This window comes from Typopeltis vanoorti, chromosome 4, assembly GCF_054136105.1.
Source record: "Typopeltis vanoorti isolate ZY-2024b chromosome 4, IOZ_Tvanoo_1.0, whole genome shotgun sequence".
Classification (NCBI taxonomy): Eukaryota; Metazoa; Arthropoda; class Arachnida; order Uropygi; family Thelyphonidae; genus Typopeltis; species Typopeltis vanoorti.
The window spans coordinates 43,291,132-43,309,615 of record NC_143552.1 but is presented as its reverse complement, the minus strand read 5'-3'; the positions used below and the strand labels follow the sequence as shown (position 1 = coordinate 43,309,615).

Here is an 18,484-nt window from a genome sequence, read left to right as displayed (position 1 = left end):
AAGCAATATACTAGTTCGGTGGTATGTGATCTTTGTTTAAATAAAATCTTCAGTTATATCAAAATACCATCAGTTATATTAAAATGGAAAATATGTTTTATACTTTGTTTTGTCTAAAACATCAAACCATGTTTTAGACAACTTTAGACAAACTTTAAAAAGTTGAAAAGATTTACCAGAGCTTATAAGAATACTAAAATAAAGAGCCAGAAGGCTTCAGTTCAGTGATGCAAAATTATGAGCAAAGCGGATATTAGATCCATCATTATTTCAGAGTCGAATATCATATATAATTTTGCATCACTGAATTGAAGCCTTTGGGCTCTTTATTTTAGTAATCACTTTTCGCATCGACTGAGAGTTTGCTTAAAAAATACATTTCTCTGACATTTCAAGTTCCTTAGTACTGAATGAGTGCTTTCGCTCTCTTAAGGTTTCTACCTGATCACTGAAGAGAACCAACCAGTTCAAAACAGCTGTCAGGTCAGTGAAACCTTATCAAAATGGACTAATAAAAGGCAAATATATAGACACTTGGATGGTGCCTATGTCTTCTAAGTAGTCCACACTAAGGCAACTTGTGAATACCGGGGAGTGTATTTCCAAAAGCTCTCTCTGGTCAACTTATCTTAAGAAACTTTCATGGTTTAATAATTTTTGCATTCGGCTTTGAAATAATGCTGGATCTGATATCCACTTTGCTTGTTTTCCTATTATAAGGATACAACTTTTAGCATAGGAGTTCACTTGATTTCAATACTTAAAAGACAAGCTCTTCCCATAAACCTATATATTCACTTTGCCTTTCACTGGGTGAACATATGGGCAAAAACAGAAGACAAATACAGGCTCCTGAGCAGAGCTTGTGTCTTAGGCAGTGCAAACCAAGGCAACTCTGATGCCAAAGGTTATATTTTCATAAGCTCTCTTAAGTTTCTTTCTATATTTGGCTATAAAATACAGCTGGATCCATAATATTCTTCATTTCATCTGTATCAAATTGAAGCATTTCAGCTATCTTTTAGCTATGTATTATGCACCATGTATACAAAGCAGTATTTGATAGATGGCATCACTAGTTGTCACAGTACCACAACCCATACAAATCCATGTAAATCAAGGACTTACTATACTATTATTAGTGTTAAATTATTCACTACTTACATGTGAGCTTTAAAACGCAAATTCAGCCTCTCAGATAAGAGGCAAATATACTTTATTTTTGCATAAAACCTTGTTTGCCTCATTTAATTTCAACTTATGAGCAAAACAATAAACATTTTCCTCTAACTAAAAGCAGCTAATTTAGCTAGAATAGTTAAAAAAGCAACTAAAGCTATTTATTATGTTTTAACTGCATGTTTTTTTTAAAGGCCAATTTGGCTGTATTGCCGGATGAAAGCCTTGCCACTTTCACACCAGATTAGCTAATTAACCATCTGAAAAGAATCTTAGTGCTTCCGAAACAGAGGGAGGAGTTCCCATGACAACTATTTGCAATATGAACAACTCAGCATATCATGGAGAAACAGAAACTTACATAACACGTAAGTTTTCTCCATATATAATAAGTTATACATTTTAACAGGAAAGATGTGGTATGTTAAGATGCTTATAGAGTGATTTCCATAATTCTTTGTACTCACTATTATCTATAGCAGGGATGGGGAACATACAGCCTGATGCATTGGTTGTCTTCATTTTACAGACAAAGTAACTAATATTATTAATTAATAATGCAATGATTATATAAATATTAACTTATATGAGTATTATCTTACAACTAATAATCGGCTTTAATGAGATCCCTATATTATCATATGTGGCCTACCAAGTAAAAGATTCCCCACCTCTGATTTAGATTATCTTGAGGATATTTTGCCTTCCATCATTCAACCTCAACTTTCATTTTGGGTCTGCTATATGGCCACTTCCAGAAATAGACTCAATCTTCCATCATGTGCATATCAAATTCACTGTGGAATTGAGATGCCTGGCAATTTGATATTCTTATGCATTATGCTCAACTGTACTACCTTAGGCATTTTAAGTTTTGCTGTATTTACCAAACCTACTTTCATCAGTAAATACATCCAAGGTTTAGCTATCAATCTTCTCAGAATACTGGGATCTTAATGACTTAATAGATCCCACACCATGTTGTGCTTTAGCTGCACAACAAGAATTTAGCACAATTAAATATGTTATGTAATTAAATGGATATAATAGGGATGTGATGAATATTTGGTTTTGCTTCAGTATCTGGCATGTTTCTCAGAGATTTGGCTTAGGCTGAATCAGTAGAAAGATTCCTTATTTGTTTGGCCAAATCATATGAGAGTTTATGAGAAAGTTATATTTTCATAAGATCTGGTAAATTTTTATACATTGGCTATAAAATATGGATGTATATATATATCCTCCTTGCCTTAGAAGACATAAATATAAGATCTGATAATGTTAATCTTGACAGGTAACAGATTGATTTGGAGGAAAATTGTAGATAGGAAGTTAGTAATGATGCAAGTTTTTCAGGTAGTACTATCAGATGATTCGTAGTAGAGGTTAGGTGCAGAGACAGTTGTAGATGTCCTCCCACGATGAGTCTTCAGACTCCTTGGAGGTATCAGGAATAATAATAATAATATCCTACCCCCCCCCCCTTGAGGGTGTAGGATATGATATATAATATGATACATGTCAGGAATTTGATGATATCTTACTAATGCCAATTGAATTTTCTCAACTCTACTTTTAATATTTGGTAATTTTCTTATATTTACTTTACATTTTATCTATTTGTTATTTTATTTTTGCTTTTGAGCATGGATACTAAATTTCAGTGATGTAAAATAATCCTTAATAAACAAAAATAGGGATATTAAAGATCCATGCTTATTTCATAACTGAGCATATATCCAGCTATGAAATATGGATTGATCTGTTATTTTTAACAATGCCAAAATGAGGACATTTAGGCTCTTCTCTGATAATTACTCTTATGCACTGACTATCATTTGTTCATGAAACACACAGCTCTCCGATGCAGGATTGCGTTGGTATTGTCCTCTAAGTTTCGGTCTAATCTCTGATGAGAACTAATAATTTGAAACAACTGCTAGGCAAGCAACTTTAATAATAATAATAAAAAACACTAATAATAGGCAAAATATATGGGTGCCTGGACAGTACTCCTGTCTTAAGTATTGCAAGTTAAGGCAACTCTCATGCTATAGGTTGTATTCTCATAAGCTCTCTGGTCACATTTCTTGAAACATTTGAAGTTCCTACATATATATTCAGTTATGAAATGAGGATAGTTCTTTTTATTTTATTTTTGTAAATAAAAATATTTTTATTTACCATGTAACTTCACCTAATTTTTATTTACTATGTAACATAGTTAGGTGAAGCATTATTACAGATATTTTTCAGTCTTTCTTCATTCTGCAATTTGGCCAAAGCATCCTGAATTAAATTTGATAAACAAACATTTTAAACAAAAATATAGACATTTAGAATTTTTTTATCCATTTTTAATTATTATTATTTTTTTTTTTTTGGCCCAAAAAATTTGCAAAATTTAATTCAGCATGCTGGTGAAATATATTTAGTGCTTCAGCCAAATTTCAAATTGAATATTCGGTATTCAGCTATTTAGCCATATCTTGGTTCAGGACATCCCTACCTATAAACTGAAAAATTCAGCACATCACTGACTCGTACAGACTGGCTCTCTGAGATACTATGGTAGAACAGAGTTCCTGCTATGTTTCTGAATTTATATTAGAATTCTGACAAACTATTACCTTATACTAATGTTTTTTCCACTCAAACTTTTTATTTTCCTGCTGACTACTAAGGATGATCCCTGTTTGATGTCCACAAGACAATGCTTGCTCACCATGGAATTGACACTGAGAATAAGATCTTTCAAAACAATATGCACTTGCTCCAGAGAAGTTCTTTTAAACAAATGTTTGTTCAAAGAGAGCTCTAATACCTTGTTACACTATCTAATTTTAAATCAGAATGACAGTTTATCCATATTCCCAAGGCTTACTGTCACCATAGTAAATGCCATTATAATGAACTCACTCATCATAAACTGCTGAAAAGTCCTGAACATGGATCCATAATTACTATGCTATGCCAAAGGAAATTCATAATCAACTATCCACTATAACAAACTATTCTTGTCACTCCTACAAGTTTGTTACATGGAGAACTGACCACATTGATTTAATCTATAGTGCATAATGTAGAGTTTTACTGCTGGGTTAAAAGTCCTACATTATACTTGAAATTATATACTTGTTTTAATCATTTATCCAATTATAAGCATACCAAGTTTGTGTGATAAGTAACTTCCCATCTCATCTACTTGCATATAGAGTCTGGCAACTTCAACATTAATTGTCTCTGTATCTCAAAAAAAAAAAAAAAAAGGGGGATCCCTAATCAAGACCAGTTTCAGCCTTCACTGAGGTCTCATCAAGAAGATATCAAATCAATGCAGAAGTCACATTTTCTATGTACAAGTAGTAAAATGTTACATTACTATTAATATGCTGATAGTTAATAATATAGCAACATATTAAAATGCTGCTACTGTTTATTATCATTTCATGAAAATGCTTAAAAATCTTTGCAATAATTAACTACTAAATAATTTAAGAAAATTACCTTCATTTCTATTTTGATCTGGAAAACTGACTCCATCCAACCTATATAGGAATCCAGATAAAATTTATGCCATATTTTACTTTCTTTTTCAGTTTCAGGATAATTTAGAAAAATCATAAATTCTAATGAAAGAACACAATGACAGTTTAAACAAAAATATAAACTAGTTTCGATTGTGAGACAATATAGAAATTCTATGACACATTGTAGTCAATATTTTGGAAATAGAATCATATCAATTTTTTTCATTTCCAAAAAGTAGATATACATACCAAGGAAAAACTAAATATGTTATATTTAATGAAGAAAGCAGCCTTTATAGCTTCTCAACTTAACAACGAAAATTATTATAAGATGATAATAAGCATCTGTGATTTTATATCAAGTAAACAAAATAATTTTTTTGCAACTAAGGATTATCAAGTGAACTAGCTATGCGGTTTATTCATCATGAAGGCTACAATCAACATACTAATTCCTCTTCATCAAACATTCTGTTTGACCAAAGTAAGACTGATGTATTTGCATGGAAACATTTTTCCCTCTCTCTCTCACACAGGCATGCATGTGCGCAAACACAAGACCTGTTCAGAAACATTTGATACGTACAGGATGGAAACATTTCTTTGACCTGCAGAAGTAGTTAATAATCAACTCGCATCAATACATTCATCTCACTATAATTAATTACCAGCAAGTACTAGTCAATGATACACTAAAAGAAATTCTTCTGGTTCCTATAATCTTACTAAGAGTCAACTGTAATTATCTATAATTCTTTCAATAACTTTCAGTTCTCCTTGTGTTGCATTACAGATATGATTACATGAAGTTCTTGTAATCCATATAACTGATAGACCACATGCTAAATTTCTCTGCTTGTGAAGGGTTAGCTTGTGACATACTGATGAGGCAACACTATCACTATCTGTTTCTTTAGTAAGACAAATATCATGGAAAGATAAGATTGTCTTTTCCTTTTGACACCATAAATTTAAAGGTTGCAATTTTTCAATTTCTACCATTTGACTTATGGGTGAAAATTATTAGCCTTTCAAGGTCTGATCTGAATTCATGCACGTAGCAACAATACATGTTCAGCTAAAGAGACTGTTGAAAATATTTGGTTTTCTGGTGTTCAAGACAATTTGCTAGAGGAGGAGGAAATAGTGAATTATCAATGTTCCCTTGCTCTGTATTCTTCAAACACTTGTTCTTACAACTAAACCTGAGTGCATTATTAAATCACAAGATGGGTTAGAAATTATGTCATTCGAGAGTTAAGATCTACCATGAAAGAACATCTCAATTCCATGGCCTATTTAAATGTCACAAGGAAGGATGTCCACTAAGATGGGCAATTTTTAGTTACATGAAGTCCATACAGGCCATCCAACTCCATTAGGAATTTCACCCATTTTCTGATCAAACTTGAGGACGACATACCTCAACTAGACCTGATGACTAGCTTTGATATCACATCGTTGTTCAACAACATATAACCAGATACATCATAGCTTCTGCCCTGCAGATGTAGGTTTCTGTAACATTCTTGCACATGTTAGTAATGCTTGATTTTGTTATGCATTCAGGATCTGTTATGCACTCCAAAAGAGCAGAATGTTTAGCTAACTGATGATCCCTCTCTACAAACTCCAACCAGTCTTGCATACTGTCTAGCTCCTGTTCTGCAGAAGTGGTATCCATCCTTTCTTCCTGCCTGGACTACACTTACACAAGCAGCAGATACCCAACAACTATTTATAGTCCAGCTGGTAACCACTAAACTTGCTTCTCATACTCTTTCCATTAATATTCACCCACTCTCCATAAAGTGTTCACTAAAGATCTCCATCTAGTATTATAAATATATAAAACTACATTTCTTGGGGTGCATAAGGGTCAAATCTGTAAAACTGGGAGGAGTTTAAAAGCTATGTGTAAAACATGTAGCCTTTTAAAGAATGCAGAGAACCACCTAGTGCTTCTGACCTAATGTCCAATCCTCCTCATCTCGTGGTGCACCCTGTTAGGTATCTACCTGGATATTGAATGAATGAGTATGGGCTGGCAATTTGGGATTTAGCTGGCAAAACTGTATTCTTATTAGCTTAATCAACCATCATGACAGAATTACATGATGGTTGATGCGTCGCCAGGTTAAACAAGAGACCTCCCACTGTTTTCATCAGGAAACCATGGCGAACAGTCAGCTACTGAAGCAAATCCCAGAGAATATCCCTACTCAACATCAGCGTTCAAGATTGGTATTATCAACATAAGAAGTATTAATGTAAAGGAAATGGAACAAGCAGAAGAATAGGATAAGTACCAGATCGATCATACCAGGCGTGACCGAAACAAAGAAGACAAAAACAGGTGAGATCTTTCTAAGCAACAAATACAAAATTTTATATTCAGGCAATGAAAATCAGGGAAAAGAGGGAGTAGCTATAGTATTCAATACTAAATATGAGGATAATCTTCTTGAATGGCAGACAATATTAGGTAGAGTGATGTGGGAAAATTTCAGAATGGAAAACTGGATAATAAGACTTATTTGTGCTTATGGTCCCACAGAAGGTTCTACCAAGGAAGAAATGGAGGGATTTTTTCAAGCATTAGAGAGGGCAGCTGACCCAATGAAAAAGAAAAGTTGTTTAAGTTAAGGGATATTACATCCCATATAGTTTATTAGCCGAATAAGAAACTCAAAGAGTTCCATGCCGAATATAGTAAAAACTATATATAAAGTTCGGCGATTCCAAGCGTAAGCAAATACCTGGATACTGCAGCACTGATCCCAAAGGGTCGTGCAAGCTGGGGCAACTCCTTCACATATCTAAGAAAAGTTGGTCCTTGTTGGAGATCTAAAACAGAGGAAATATAGAAATGCGATTCCAAGCGTAAGCAAATACCTGGATACTGCAGCACTGATCCCAAAGGGTCGTGCAAGCTGGGGCAACTCCTTCACATATCTAAGAAAAGTTGGTCCTTGTTGGAGATCTAAAACAGAGGAAATATAGAAATGTTTTAGGAAAAATTTGGAGAAAAGCTCAAAACTCATAATAATGGTAAATGCCTGCTGGATTTCTGTTCAGGACATAGATCAGTTATTACTAACACTATGTTCCAACATAAAATATATGCAAATTCACATGGAGGGAAGATGCAAGAAATAAGAAAAGTCTCATTGAGTATGTTATAGTTGATAGCAATATTTTCACTGGTTCAGGCCACAAAAGTATAGAGAGGATTTAAAATAGGAAGTGATCACTTTAGTTTTGAGCAAGATAAAATTTGAATTTAATATTGAAAAGAAGAGTATGTAAGAAAGTTTTAATGTGAATCAAGGTTCAATAGCTTTCACAGTGAACTGTAGACTCAAATACACAAGCATCATTGAAGAAAAAAAATGAAATAACTTGAAAACAAGAACCATACCTTGGAGATCCAATGGCAAATCTTGAAGAAAGCGTTGTTTGATTCAGCCAGAGAGGCATGTGGTGAGATTATTTGCAAGGATAGAAAAATCAGACCTCCCTGATGGACTCAGGAAGTTAAAGAGACAATCAAGGAAAAGAAGAAAGCATATAGAAAGTTTCTAGCTAGTAAATCAGCTTGTGCTCTTAGAGAATGAAGAGAAAAAAAAATAAGAAAGCAAAAAACTGTATAACTAGCTAAACAAAAGTTATAGGAAGACTTTGGCAAGAACATAGAAAATAAATATCGTAAAGGCAGCAAAATGTACTGGAAGCTATTGAAAAAGCTTAGAAATGTAGGAAAAGGTACTGTAAAAGAAGTCAGAGTGATAAAGGTGACATGAAAACTGAAGATAAAGATATTCTAGATGCCTAGAGTAATTACTTTGAAACACTGCTAAATGAACAAGTGGTGGCATGGTGGTAAAAAACTCCCAACAGGAATACCTATCCATAATTGAAGTAGAAAAAGTACTCAAAAACCTGAAATGTGGAAAGGCAGCTGGATTAGATGAAATTCATCCAGAAATGCTCAAATATGGAGGTATAAAAGTTTTACAGTGACTGCATTGCATAATTCAGAATGCCTGGTCAGATTGTTGAATTCCAGAGAATTGGAGTGAAGCTCTCATAATACCCATCTATAAAACGGGAAGTAAAACTGAATGTGAGAATTATAGATGTATTGTATTTTCCACCAGTGTATAAGATGCTCCTATGCACAAGACGCACCCAAGAAATTTAATACAATTTTCTGGAAAAAAAACCTAAACTTTAAAGTATGATTTAAAAAAAAAAAAAATGGATAAAATAATGGCTAAATTTTACGTAAACTGGCCTTTCAGAAACCTGCAAAACCCATGTCACTGTCATCTGACTCTTCTCTATCATCATTAATTTCTTATAATATAGAAATAATTTTGTCTTCGTATTCTTTTGGCATTTTTTGAGTGATTTTTGTTTTTGTATGCATACAAAGTCCACTGCGTTTCATGAAACGGTAACACCATGACACACCACCTTTAAAATCTTCAATGTTACGCTCACAGGCTACTTTGACTGCATGTGTACGAATTATTTTTGTTGAAATGGCAATGCCATTTTGCCAATTTTCTTGTACCCATTTCAAAACTTCGGTCTCTAGTTCTGGCCACTTCGCAATTTTTCCACGTTCCGCACGCTTTTCTTTATGCAAATTGTACAAAATCTCCTTCTGACCACACCAAGTTCTAATCATTTTTTTTCTGTAGGCGGAGGTCCAAAAGATCTTTCAGCTTCCCTATTCCCGTGTTCTTCCGCATCTTTTACAACCTGCAATTTGTAACTTGAAGTATATGAATGTCGCCTGTTTTTTTCCATCACTAAAATCTACGGGGAAATATCTAACTGAACACAAAATATCTCAACACGTCAACTCAATACTGATAAATATCAGTAACTGATTACGCGGATAAGATATTATGAAACTTGAATAGGGCTCCCCGTTCTTAGCCAATGATGCACTAGAAGTCACGTGAAGGTCACACATCAATTTGATTGCACCATTAACCGCCTACAAAGATCTTGGAACATAAAAGTGGGTGAGTATGTCTTTGAAAAGAGGAAACAATCTTTACCTTCATTATATAAGATGCACCCCATTTTTAAGATGAATTTTTAAGGTAAAAAAGTGCGTCTTATACACCAGAAAATACGATATTTCCTTACTGAGTGTTTCTGGTAAGAACTATACTTGAGATCTGAGAAAGTGAAGACTGCTGAAGAATAAGCTGGATTTAGGTCAAATAGAGATTGTCAGGATCGCATTTTCACTTTAGGACAGATAGTTGAGAAATCTTGGGAATATAACAAGGATTTATATTTAAGTTTTGTTGATCTGGAAAAGGAAATGACAAGGTGCCAAGAGGAAAGCTCTTCAAAACGCTACAGTTATATCGTGTAAATGGAACATCACACAATACAATACATTGTCTCAATACATGGTTTGAAGTAAAATCAGGTGTGCAACATTATCTTCACTGTTAATCATTATCTATATGGATCACATTATGAAGGAAATGTGGTATTAAATTTGATATTAAAATTAGTGATGTTAATCTTAGCTCTTTACTTTATGCAGATGATGTTATACTTCTGAATAAATCCAGCACAAATATGCAAGATTACCTGACTAAATTGAATAACTGTTGTAATAAATTTGGTATGAAAATCAGCAGTAAAAAGACAAAGAATAGCAGAAACACTGATAACATGAATGAACTATATCCTGAAAGGTGAACCTATAGGACAAATAAAACATTTCAGCTATTTAGGCACAATATTTAGTGAAGATGGTAAATTAAATATGGAAAAACAATAGAATTAGTAAAGCTGGAATGACAAGAAGTCAATTGAATAAATATTTATGGAATAAGAAATAAATTAGTGAAAACACTAAATTAGCTGTATACAAGACAGCGTTCAAACCAATTTTAATTATCGACCCATTCACACCAATTTTAGCTTATGGGTTAGAAATAAAACACTTGATCAAAGACTAGAGACCTCTGATATAAGAGTTCTGAGAAAGATTAGTAGAATGAACAGAAGGCATTAATGGTAGTATCACATCAAAAATGAGGATATTAGCAAAGAACTCAACATTGTTAGTATTCAGGAATGTCTTAGCAGAGCTAACCTATGGTCACTTAAACAGAATGAAAAGATTAGCAAAACAAGTTTTTTTTCCCAGGCTGGCAGGAACAAGACCCAGAGGAAGACTAAGATGTAGATGGATCGAAACAGTAAAAAGTGCCTTAAAATACAGAAATATAAGATCTAAGATAAGTTTATATTAAATTAAAGTTTTACTCAAACACGGTAGTTGTCTCCATAATTTTCCAAAATGTATTCGAATCACCGTGTAAGCCTAAAAGAAAGGATTCACAACAGAAATATACGATCTGATAATAGTGGAGTCTTGACAGATAACATTAATCTGGAGGAAAATTAATGATTGGCAGTTAGTAATGGCATAACATTTTCATGTAGCACTATCATAATTATCCTCTACACTCCCTGAGGGTACATATCAGGAATTTGATGATATGTACCTGATCATCTGTACAGGTACAGATGATCAGGTGTATTGCATAAAGTAATATAGGGATTTGGTTTGAATCATTAAGTTCAGCGTATTGAATTAAATTTTTAAACTGCAGAATTTTCCATTATGGTAGTTGTGGAATCAGAGTTTCCAATTATATCAATAATACACTACTGCAAGAATTTTTTTTAGCATTTATGATTTAATCATACCACTACAAAGTAACAGCCAATGAGGTAGACTAAGTAGAGAGCTCACTAATACACTAAGCATGTTATTTTATCTGCTATATGAAAAATAGGGAAGTGGCAAGAGGTGAAAGAAAAAACTGCATGTTTCTAATGTTGAATTGCTTTAATTTTTTTTTTTTTTATTGTTTCCATCCCTACTATTATTTTAACTCAACATTTTTAACTCAATAAATAAAAGCTGTGATAATGACCCAAGTAATTCCACAGTTTTGCTGCTTAATACAATTTTTTTTTTGTTTTTGTAGCAATTTGATTAACGCAACCTTCAGTATACTTATATAATATGATACTGTATGTATAACTGTAAAAGAGATGCAGCTAGAAATCTTATTCAATATTTCTACAAAAAATTCAATGGGAAAATGCCTAAACTTTTGTATGGAGGGTAAATTGTGAATTTTGTTAATTCATACTTTTCATTAATTCATATACTGAATCTTTAGGTTCAATGTAATACTAAGTAAGGATGGTTTGGTTTAATGCTCCTGTAAGATTTTTTTTTAAATGTATAACTCCACACATAAGCCACAAAGGTAAAAAGCAAATAAATGTCATCTGCAGGGCTGGGTCAAGAGTAAAGCAATCTGTTGATATTTCTTTTAAAGAGCTGGAGGTTGTAATTCTTAGGAAATACGTCATGGGGAAGGCTGTTCTTCAGAACTGAGGTAGATTGAATAAAAAACAGCTGAGAGCAGCAGGTCTGATGAATCTGTAATATTCATCTGTAAAAGGGTGTTGGGGACAGTTGTTGCTCATGTTGCTAGTTCCTGAATAGTGACCATGGAAATATCTATAGACGAGACATGATGTGAAAACTGTCTATAAGACATTGGCTGAAGAGATTCTTTGAGAAAATGGTCATCAATCAACTGAATTGCTCTCCTGTGCTACGTTAAAATTTTTTTAGAAACGACTTAGATACGTCATTCCAAATGTGAAAGCAGTATTCCAAAGTTGGGCAGGTCTAAGATTTATGCAGAATAATCAACTGAACAGGAAAGAAGCAACATTTTAAGTTAACAAGTATGCCAAATTTTCTGTAAGCTGAAGATGCTATGGAAGCAATATGATTATGCCAGAAAAGGCTAGGAGTAAGAGAAAATGGTGAAGAACTGAGGTTTTTTTTTAAGAAAAAAAAGGCAAGCTGTGTGATTTGGGAGCATTGAAGGATAGGAGGTTGTCACTTCAATGCAGGATGGTATGGAGATCAGTATTTAGGACACTTATCATAGATGATCCTGAAGCTTGAGATGTTTGGGTACTACAAGGTGTATCATATGTGGAGAATGAGTTAAGAGCGCTATCATTAACAAAACTGTGAACAGGGTTCTAATTTAGTGAGAGCAGGTCACTTATACATAAGAAAGAGAGTAGGCAAGATAAGAGCTCTGGGAAACACCTGCATTAACAGAAAAATCTGAAGATTGAATGCCTTCCACCATTATACATAGTGAATGATCAGAGAAAAACTAGCAATTCAATTACAAAGGGAAAATGGCATTTTGCTTAGAAGTCCTTGATGCAAGTACAACAGCTTAGGTTTCCTCCAAACTTTTCCATGGCTTGTGTCCAGAAGTGGGCGATGTGAGCCAGGAGATCTGGTGTCAGTCTTGATTGGCAAAATCCACATTTGTGGTTACTGATTAGTAGACAGTTTCCAGATGCTGAAGAAGTTGACAGTTGTGATGGCTTTCTCCATTACTTTGAAGAACACTAGGGTTATCTGTCATGGGAAATTTTCAAATCTTTCTTGTCTTGAGAAAAGCAGCTTGAGACATTCCATAAATTTGTGAAAAGCCAACTCAGAAACTCCAAGCAGCGCTGATGTGAGAGTAATAGGTCAATAGCTGGATAGCAGCCACTTATCTTTTTCTTTTTGAAAGTGGCTGCATGCTGGCTGGCGTTCATACTGTAAGGTGGATACAGCATACAGATGAGAAAGAACAGATGTTCAGGAGCACATCTCCCAAGCACAACCAATAGGATTCCATCAGGACAAAAAGCCTGCTTGGCATCTGGGTAATTGAAGATCTTTCTGATGTTTTTCTTGCAGAAGGTTACAGGAGGCATACAATGCAAGGTTCTGGGTAACAGGAGTGATTTAACATTCACTGTCTATGTAGGAATAGGATGAGAAGCATAATGCCAGGAGATCAGCCTTATCTTTAGATGGTCAAAATTATTACACGGTTTGTTAAGCACAAACATATTTGAACAACCAAAAAAATTATATAAAATATATAATTTTTAATAAAAATGTTATTTGCATACTACATAAAAGTGTCAAAAATTTAAAATCTGATTATAAATTTCTAAATATACTGCATCTGTATGTCCTGTGTCATTGTTAATGAAGTTATTGGTACACTGTACCATCCCATAAAAAGCACTGTCTCATAATAACGTGATTGTTTATTATTCTTTATAAATAGTTCAGGGGTGCTTAAGGGTCAAAGCTGTATAACTGAGAGGAGACCTCCACATAGCCTTTAAAGGAATGCGGAGAACTGACCAGGGCTTCTGATCTAATGTCCAATCCTCACCTTCTCGTGGTGCACGCTGATGGGTATCTACTTAGATACTGAACGAACGAGGATAGGCTGGCAATTTGGGATTTAGTCGAAAAAATTGAATTCTTATTAGTTAAACCAAAATAAAAAATGATGGTACAACATGACAAAATTTCATGACAGCTGGGGTGTCGCCCGGTTAAACAAGGGCCCCCGTTGTTTTCGCCAGGGAACCAGGGCAAACAGCGAAGAGTCAGCTACTGGAACAAATCTGAAAACAAACCCCAACTCAACCTCAGAGTTAAAGATCGGTACTATCAACGTAAGAAGCCTGAATGGCAAAGAAATGGAGCTAGCTGAGGAATTAGATAAGTACCAGATCGACATAATATGGGTGACTGAAACAAAAAAAGACCAAAACTGGTGAGATCTTTCTGAGCAATAAATACAAAATGTTATATTCAGGCAATGACAATCAAGGAAAAGAAGGAGTAGCCATAGTATTCAACACAAAATACGAGGCTAATCTTCTCGAATGGCAGTCAGTCTCAAGTAGAGTAATGTGGGCAAATATGAGAATGGGGAACTGGACAATGAGACTTATTTGTGCCTATGGTCCCCACAGAAGGTTCTACTAAGGTAGAAGTGGAGGAATTTTTTGAAGCTTTAGAAAAAAGCAACTGACACAATGAAAAAGGAAAAGTTGGTCCTTGTTGGGGATCTAAATAGCAGAGTAGGAAATGATTGTGAGACATATAAAAATATTTGGGGAAAATTTGGAGAAAAGAGCAATGCTAATAATAATCGCAAATATCTGTTGGATTTCTGCTCAGGACATGGAATGTTTATTACTAACACCATGTTCTGACATAAAAATGTGCACAAATTCACATGGAGAGAAGAGGCTAGGAATAAGAAAAGTCTCATTGACTATGTTATTGTTGATAGTGATGTTTTCTCCGTGGTGCAGGACAACAGAGTGTACAGAGGATATGAAATTGGAAGTGAAAACTATTTAGTCTTGAGCAGGATAAAATTGAATTTCATATCGAAAAGAATAACATGTAAGAAAGTTTTAAAGCGAATAAAAGTTGAGCAGCTCTCAGATGTGAACTGTAGACAAAATACACAAAGATTATTGAAGAAAAAATGAAAGAGTTTGAGAACAGGAATCAAACCTTGGAGATTCAGTGGCAAACTCTGAAGAAAACAAAGTATTATGGTGAAGAGGTTTGAAAAGGTCCATGTTCGGCTCTAGGGGACTACGGGGCTTTTTGCAAACTGAATAAATTCCTATATAAATTCCTATATAGTAAAACTATATAGGAATTTCTTCCCTGAAAACAGAGCCAATAATCAAGCAAATACTGGTAAGAAAAAAATAACAACAAAGGAGTATAAAAGAAAGAGAAAAATGGAGAGGGAAAAAATGTCTTCTGTCTCGTGAAATGTTGTATAAAAAAGAAAATATATTTGTTGGTGTGATTAATATCACATTAACAATTTCACAGTGGCTATATGCTGTGTAAATATAAAAATGGATTAAAGGTATTGGCAATAGGGGAAAGAGATTTTACAGTTGAATTTAAAGTGGAGAGGGAATACTATACAGATGAAAGTGGCTGATGGGCAATCACCTAGGTGGCACCCACATGAAGGAAGACAAATGACTGAATGAAGAGAGAGAAGGTTGAACAGTGACTCAGTGGAGATGACTGGAGAATGTTGGCATTGGGAAGACTTCAGCATAAAAAGAAACAAATAAGGAGGCTTATAACCAAAAATAGTTATAAAAAAAAAAGGACATAGAAGAAATTTGAATATTTGATTCTTTCAGAAATGTTCCCCAATGTAAGGAACTACTACTATTTTGGAGTTGTCTAAATGTTGTCTGCATGTTGTTGGCAGGTCATTTAATAATCTTTTTATTTTCAATAGGATGTATTTCATTACTAGTGAAGCAGTTTAAGACTTACTGTAATTCTTGCTGGGGTATCATTTCAAGCAAATAATTCTGTGTGTTATGCATCTTTATTATGTGCAGGATGGTAGCATGTGAATAAATAGTAGAGTACCAGTTAGCCCTGTGTAAGTTTTTTTTTTACAGATAACTTAAGAAAGAGCCATCTGATAGTTTGGTCACTAAAGTGTTTAAAAATAAAATGGCATGCAAATCTGGAACTATCTGCTCATTACTCCAAAAATACTGCAATGCATATTACCACAGTTTCACTAAAAATAGATACAATCCTATTGAAAATAAAAATATATGTCCCACAAGAACATGCAGATAAAGAAGGAACATTTAGACAACTCCTTCCATGAGGGGAATTTCTGAAAGAAACAAATACTAAGCACAGAGCACTCATAAACAAATATTCAACTTAGCTTTCCTTAATCTATTCTAAAAATGAAATCCATCCATTATCAGCATTGTGTATATGTAGAATGTACTGCTATCATCTATTATAGATGGTCTGGCAGATCTAGAACACAAAGAGAAGAACCAAAATTATACATTTATGAATCAATATGGAATTAAGTGGACTAGTAGGGCATGTGTTCAACATTCTTAATGTGATAAGAAAACAGACTGCTGCAGTAGTCTGTTTTCAGACTACAGTAGTAGTAGAGGGATATTCTGAGCATCTGATCTACAGAACACTTTAATTCTAATAAACTGAGCTATAAAAAACGACCAAAGATTTGGAAGACTTTCATTCACTCAAAGTCATGCTTGAATGCACACCCAGAAAACAGAACAGCAGGTTACTAACATGTCACTAATTCTACAATGTGTATCTTTAAAAATACACTGTCTGCTTTAGAATGCCTGAGTTGCTACAGATGGCATATTGGTAATAAAATATTTACTTTTTTTTTTCTTTTAAATTTGGTGTACTGTGGTAGGTTATTAAGCCTTTATATATTTCCAAGTGGTTTTTACACACCACACAAAATTTTTTTTATTTCTGATGAACAGCATTTTTTTTTTGTTAGAGACAGACTAAAATAAAAAAATAAAAAAAAAACAATAACTCACTTTTTGAAGTTTTCAATTAAAGCATCTTCACAACTTTTCTCTCCTCCAAGTTTGCCTAAGAGAAATTGTATGGGGAAAAAAAAATATTTTATCAATGTTTAAAAGCAAAACTAACATTTTGTAGATTGAAAAAGATAAGAAATGCGCTACTTACAGATACCATAAAGTACACTATCTGAACAAAATGGTTAATGATAAAGCTTTATCTTGAAGCTCATTATCTAAATATGAGACATGAAATTCATTTCAGAAAAAAATCTCTGAATATTACATTTAAATGAGTCGAAAACTCGTTATGTAAATATATACTGAGAATCATTCTTAATTTTACCACAAAACATTTCTTACTAACAGTCACTGCCACTAAAACAACCTGTTCGGAATTTTGAATTCTATTTTTAATGCAAACCATATACATCTTCCTTCTTGGAAAGATATTTTTCTTTATAAACATCAGATTACATCAAAGGACTTTGTTTAATTGTTAAATCAATATGCTCTAAGATAATCTCACCATAGCATAAGATTGGCTAAGTAAATATTGGATATAAATCTTTTTAGATCCAGGCAGCATGTGCAAGTATGAATTTCTCTATTTACACAGCTTCATTTTTATCTTTTCAGTTTACTGTAGCCAAAGAATGGTAAAATGAAAGAAAGTTAAAATACATAATACATATCCATATGGTGGATGATCAAGGAGCTATATGGGAGAGTATGAGAAAAATTAAAGGCAAATGCCACATACATCAATGCTGATTGTGGATGAGAGAGGCTAGTTTAGTTTAACTCTAATTCTCTGCTGTTGAGGTTGTGCACTCTGCTCTAAGTCATATCCAGGATTTCATCTTTGTAAATCTATCTCACTAGAGGCTAATCTTAATGATGTCATGTTATCCAACTTATTGTGGAGACCCGAGTCTGCACTCTCCTGACCAAGAAAGAACCTTCTTAATTCAAAGATAAAACAGCAAAGTGGCTGGCTACTATATATTACACAGCACTGACCTTGACAGCAATGCATCATGAGATGCAAGCGACATCAGGTGACAATCATGTTGTCACCTACTCTGTGTGGTTGCTTTCAGACCATGCCTAGAGGGAGTCTATATGATGTTATATGCAAGCAGGGAGTGAGTAGTGTCAAAGCCACATGATGGCAGTGAGACTGGGTATTCGTATTCCCTGTCTGGGTTACATGCCTGCAAGTATCTTCTCATCATACACTTCTGTACCTTTTAAATCATTTCCAATACCAACTATGAAAAGAAAAACAAGAATTGCTTGTCCAAACTAAATTCTACATACAGCCAACTCTTACTATAGCAAACATTGCCATAACAAACCATTGAAAATCTCATCCAGATTTTTCAGATACAAAGAAAAATTGCACTATTGCAAACTATTCTTATAGTCCCTGTAAGTCT

General features: G+C 33.9%; 1 protein-coding gene across 4 annotated transcripts in view; it reads right to left on the bottom strand.

Moving 5' to 3' along the window:
- Positions 1–18,484, bottom strand: part of LOC150107261 (uncharacterized) — a 149,079-nt gene that overhangs the window by 63,769 nt on the left and 66,826 nt on the right. For all 4 annotated transcript variants that reach the window (XM_090391109.1, XM_090391110.1, XM_090391111.1 and 1 more), the window contains 2 exons: positions 17,058–17,112; positions 4,687–4,727 (listed from right to left, as the gene is read on the bottom strand). In XM_090391109.1, the coding sequence (XP_090247235.1) occupies positions 4,687–4,727; positions 17,058–17,112 (96 nt within the window). The remainder of the gene's footprint in view (positions 1–4,686; positions 4,728–17,057; positions 17,113–18,484) is intronic.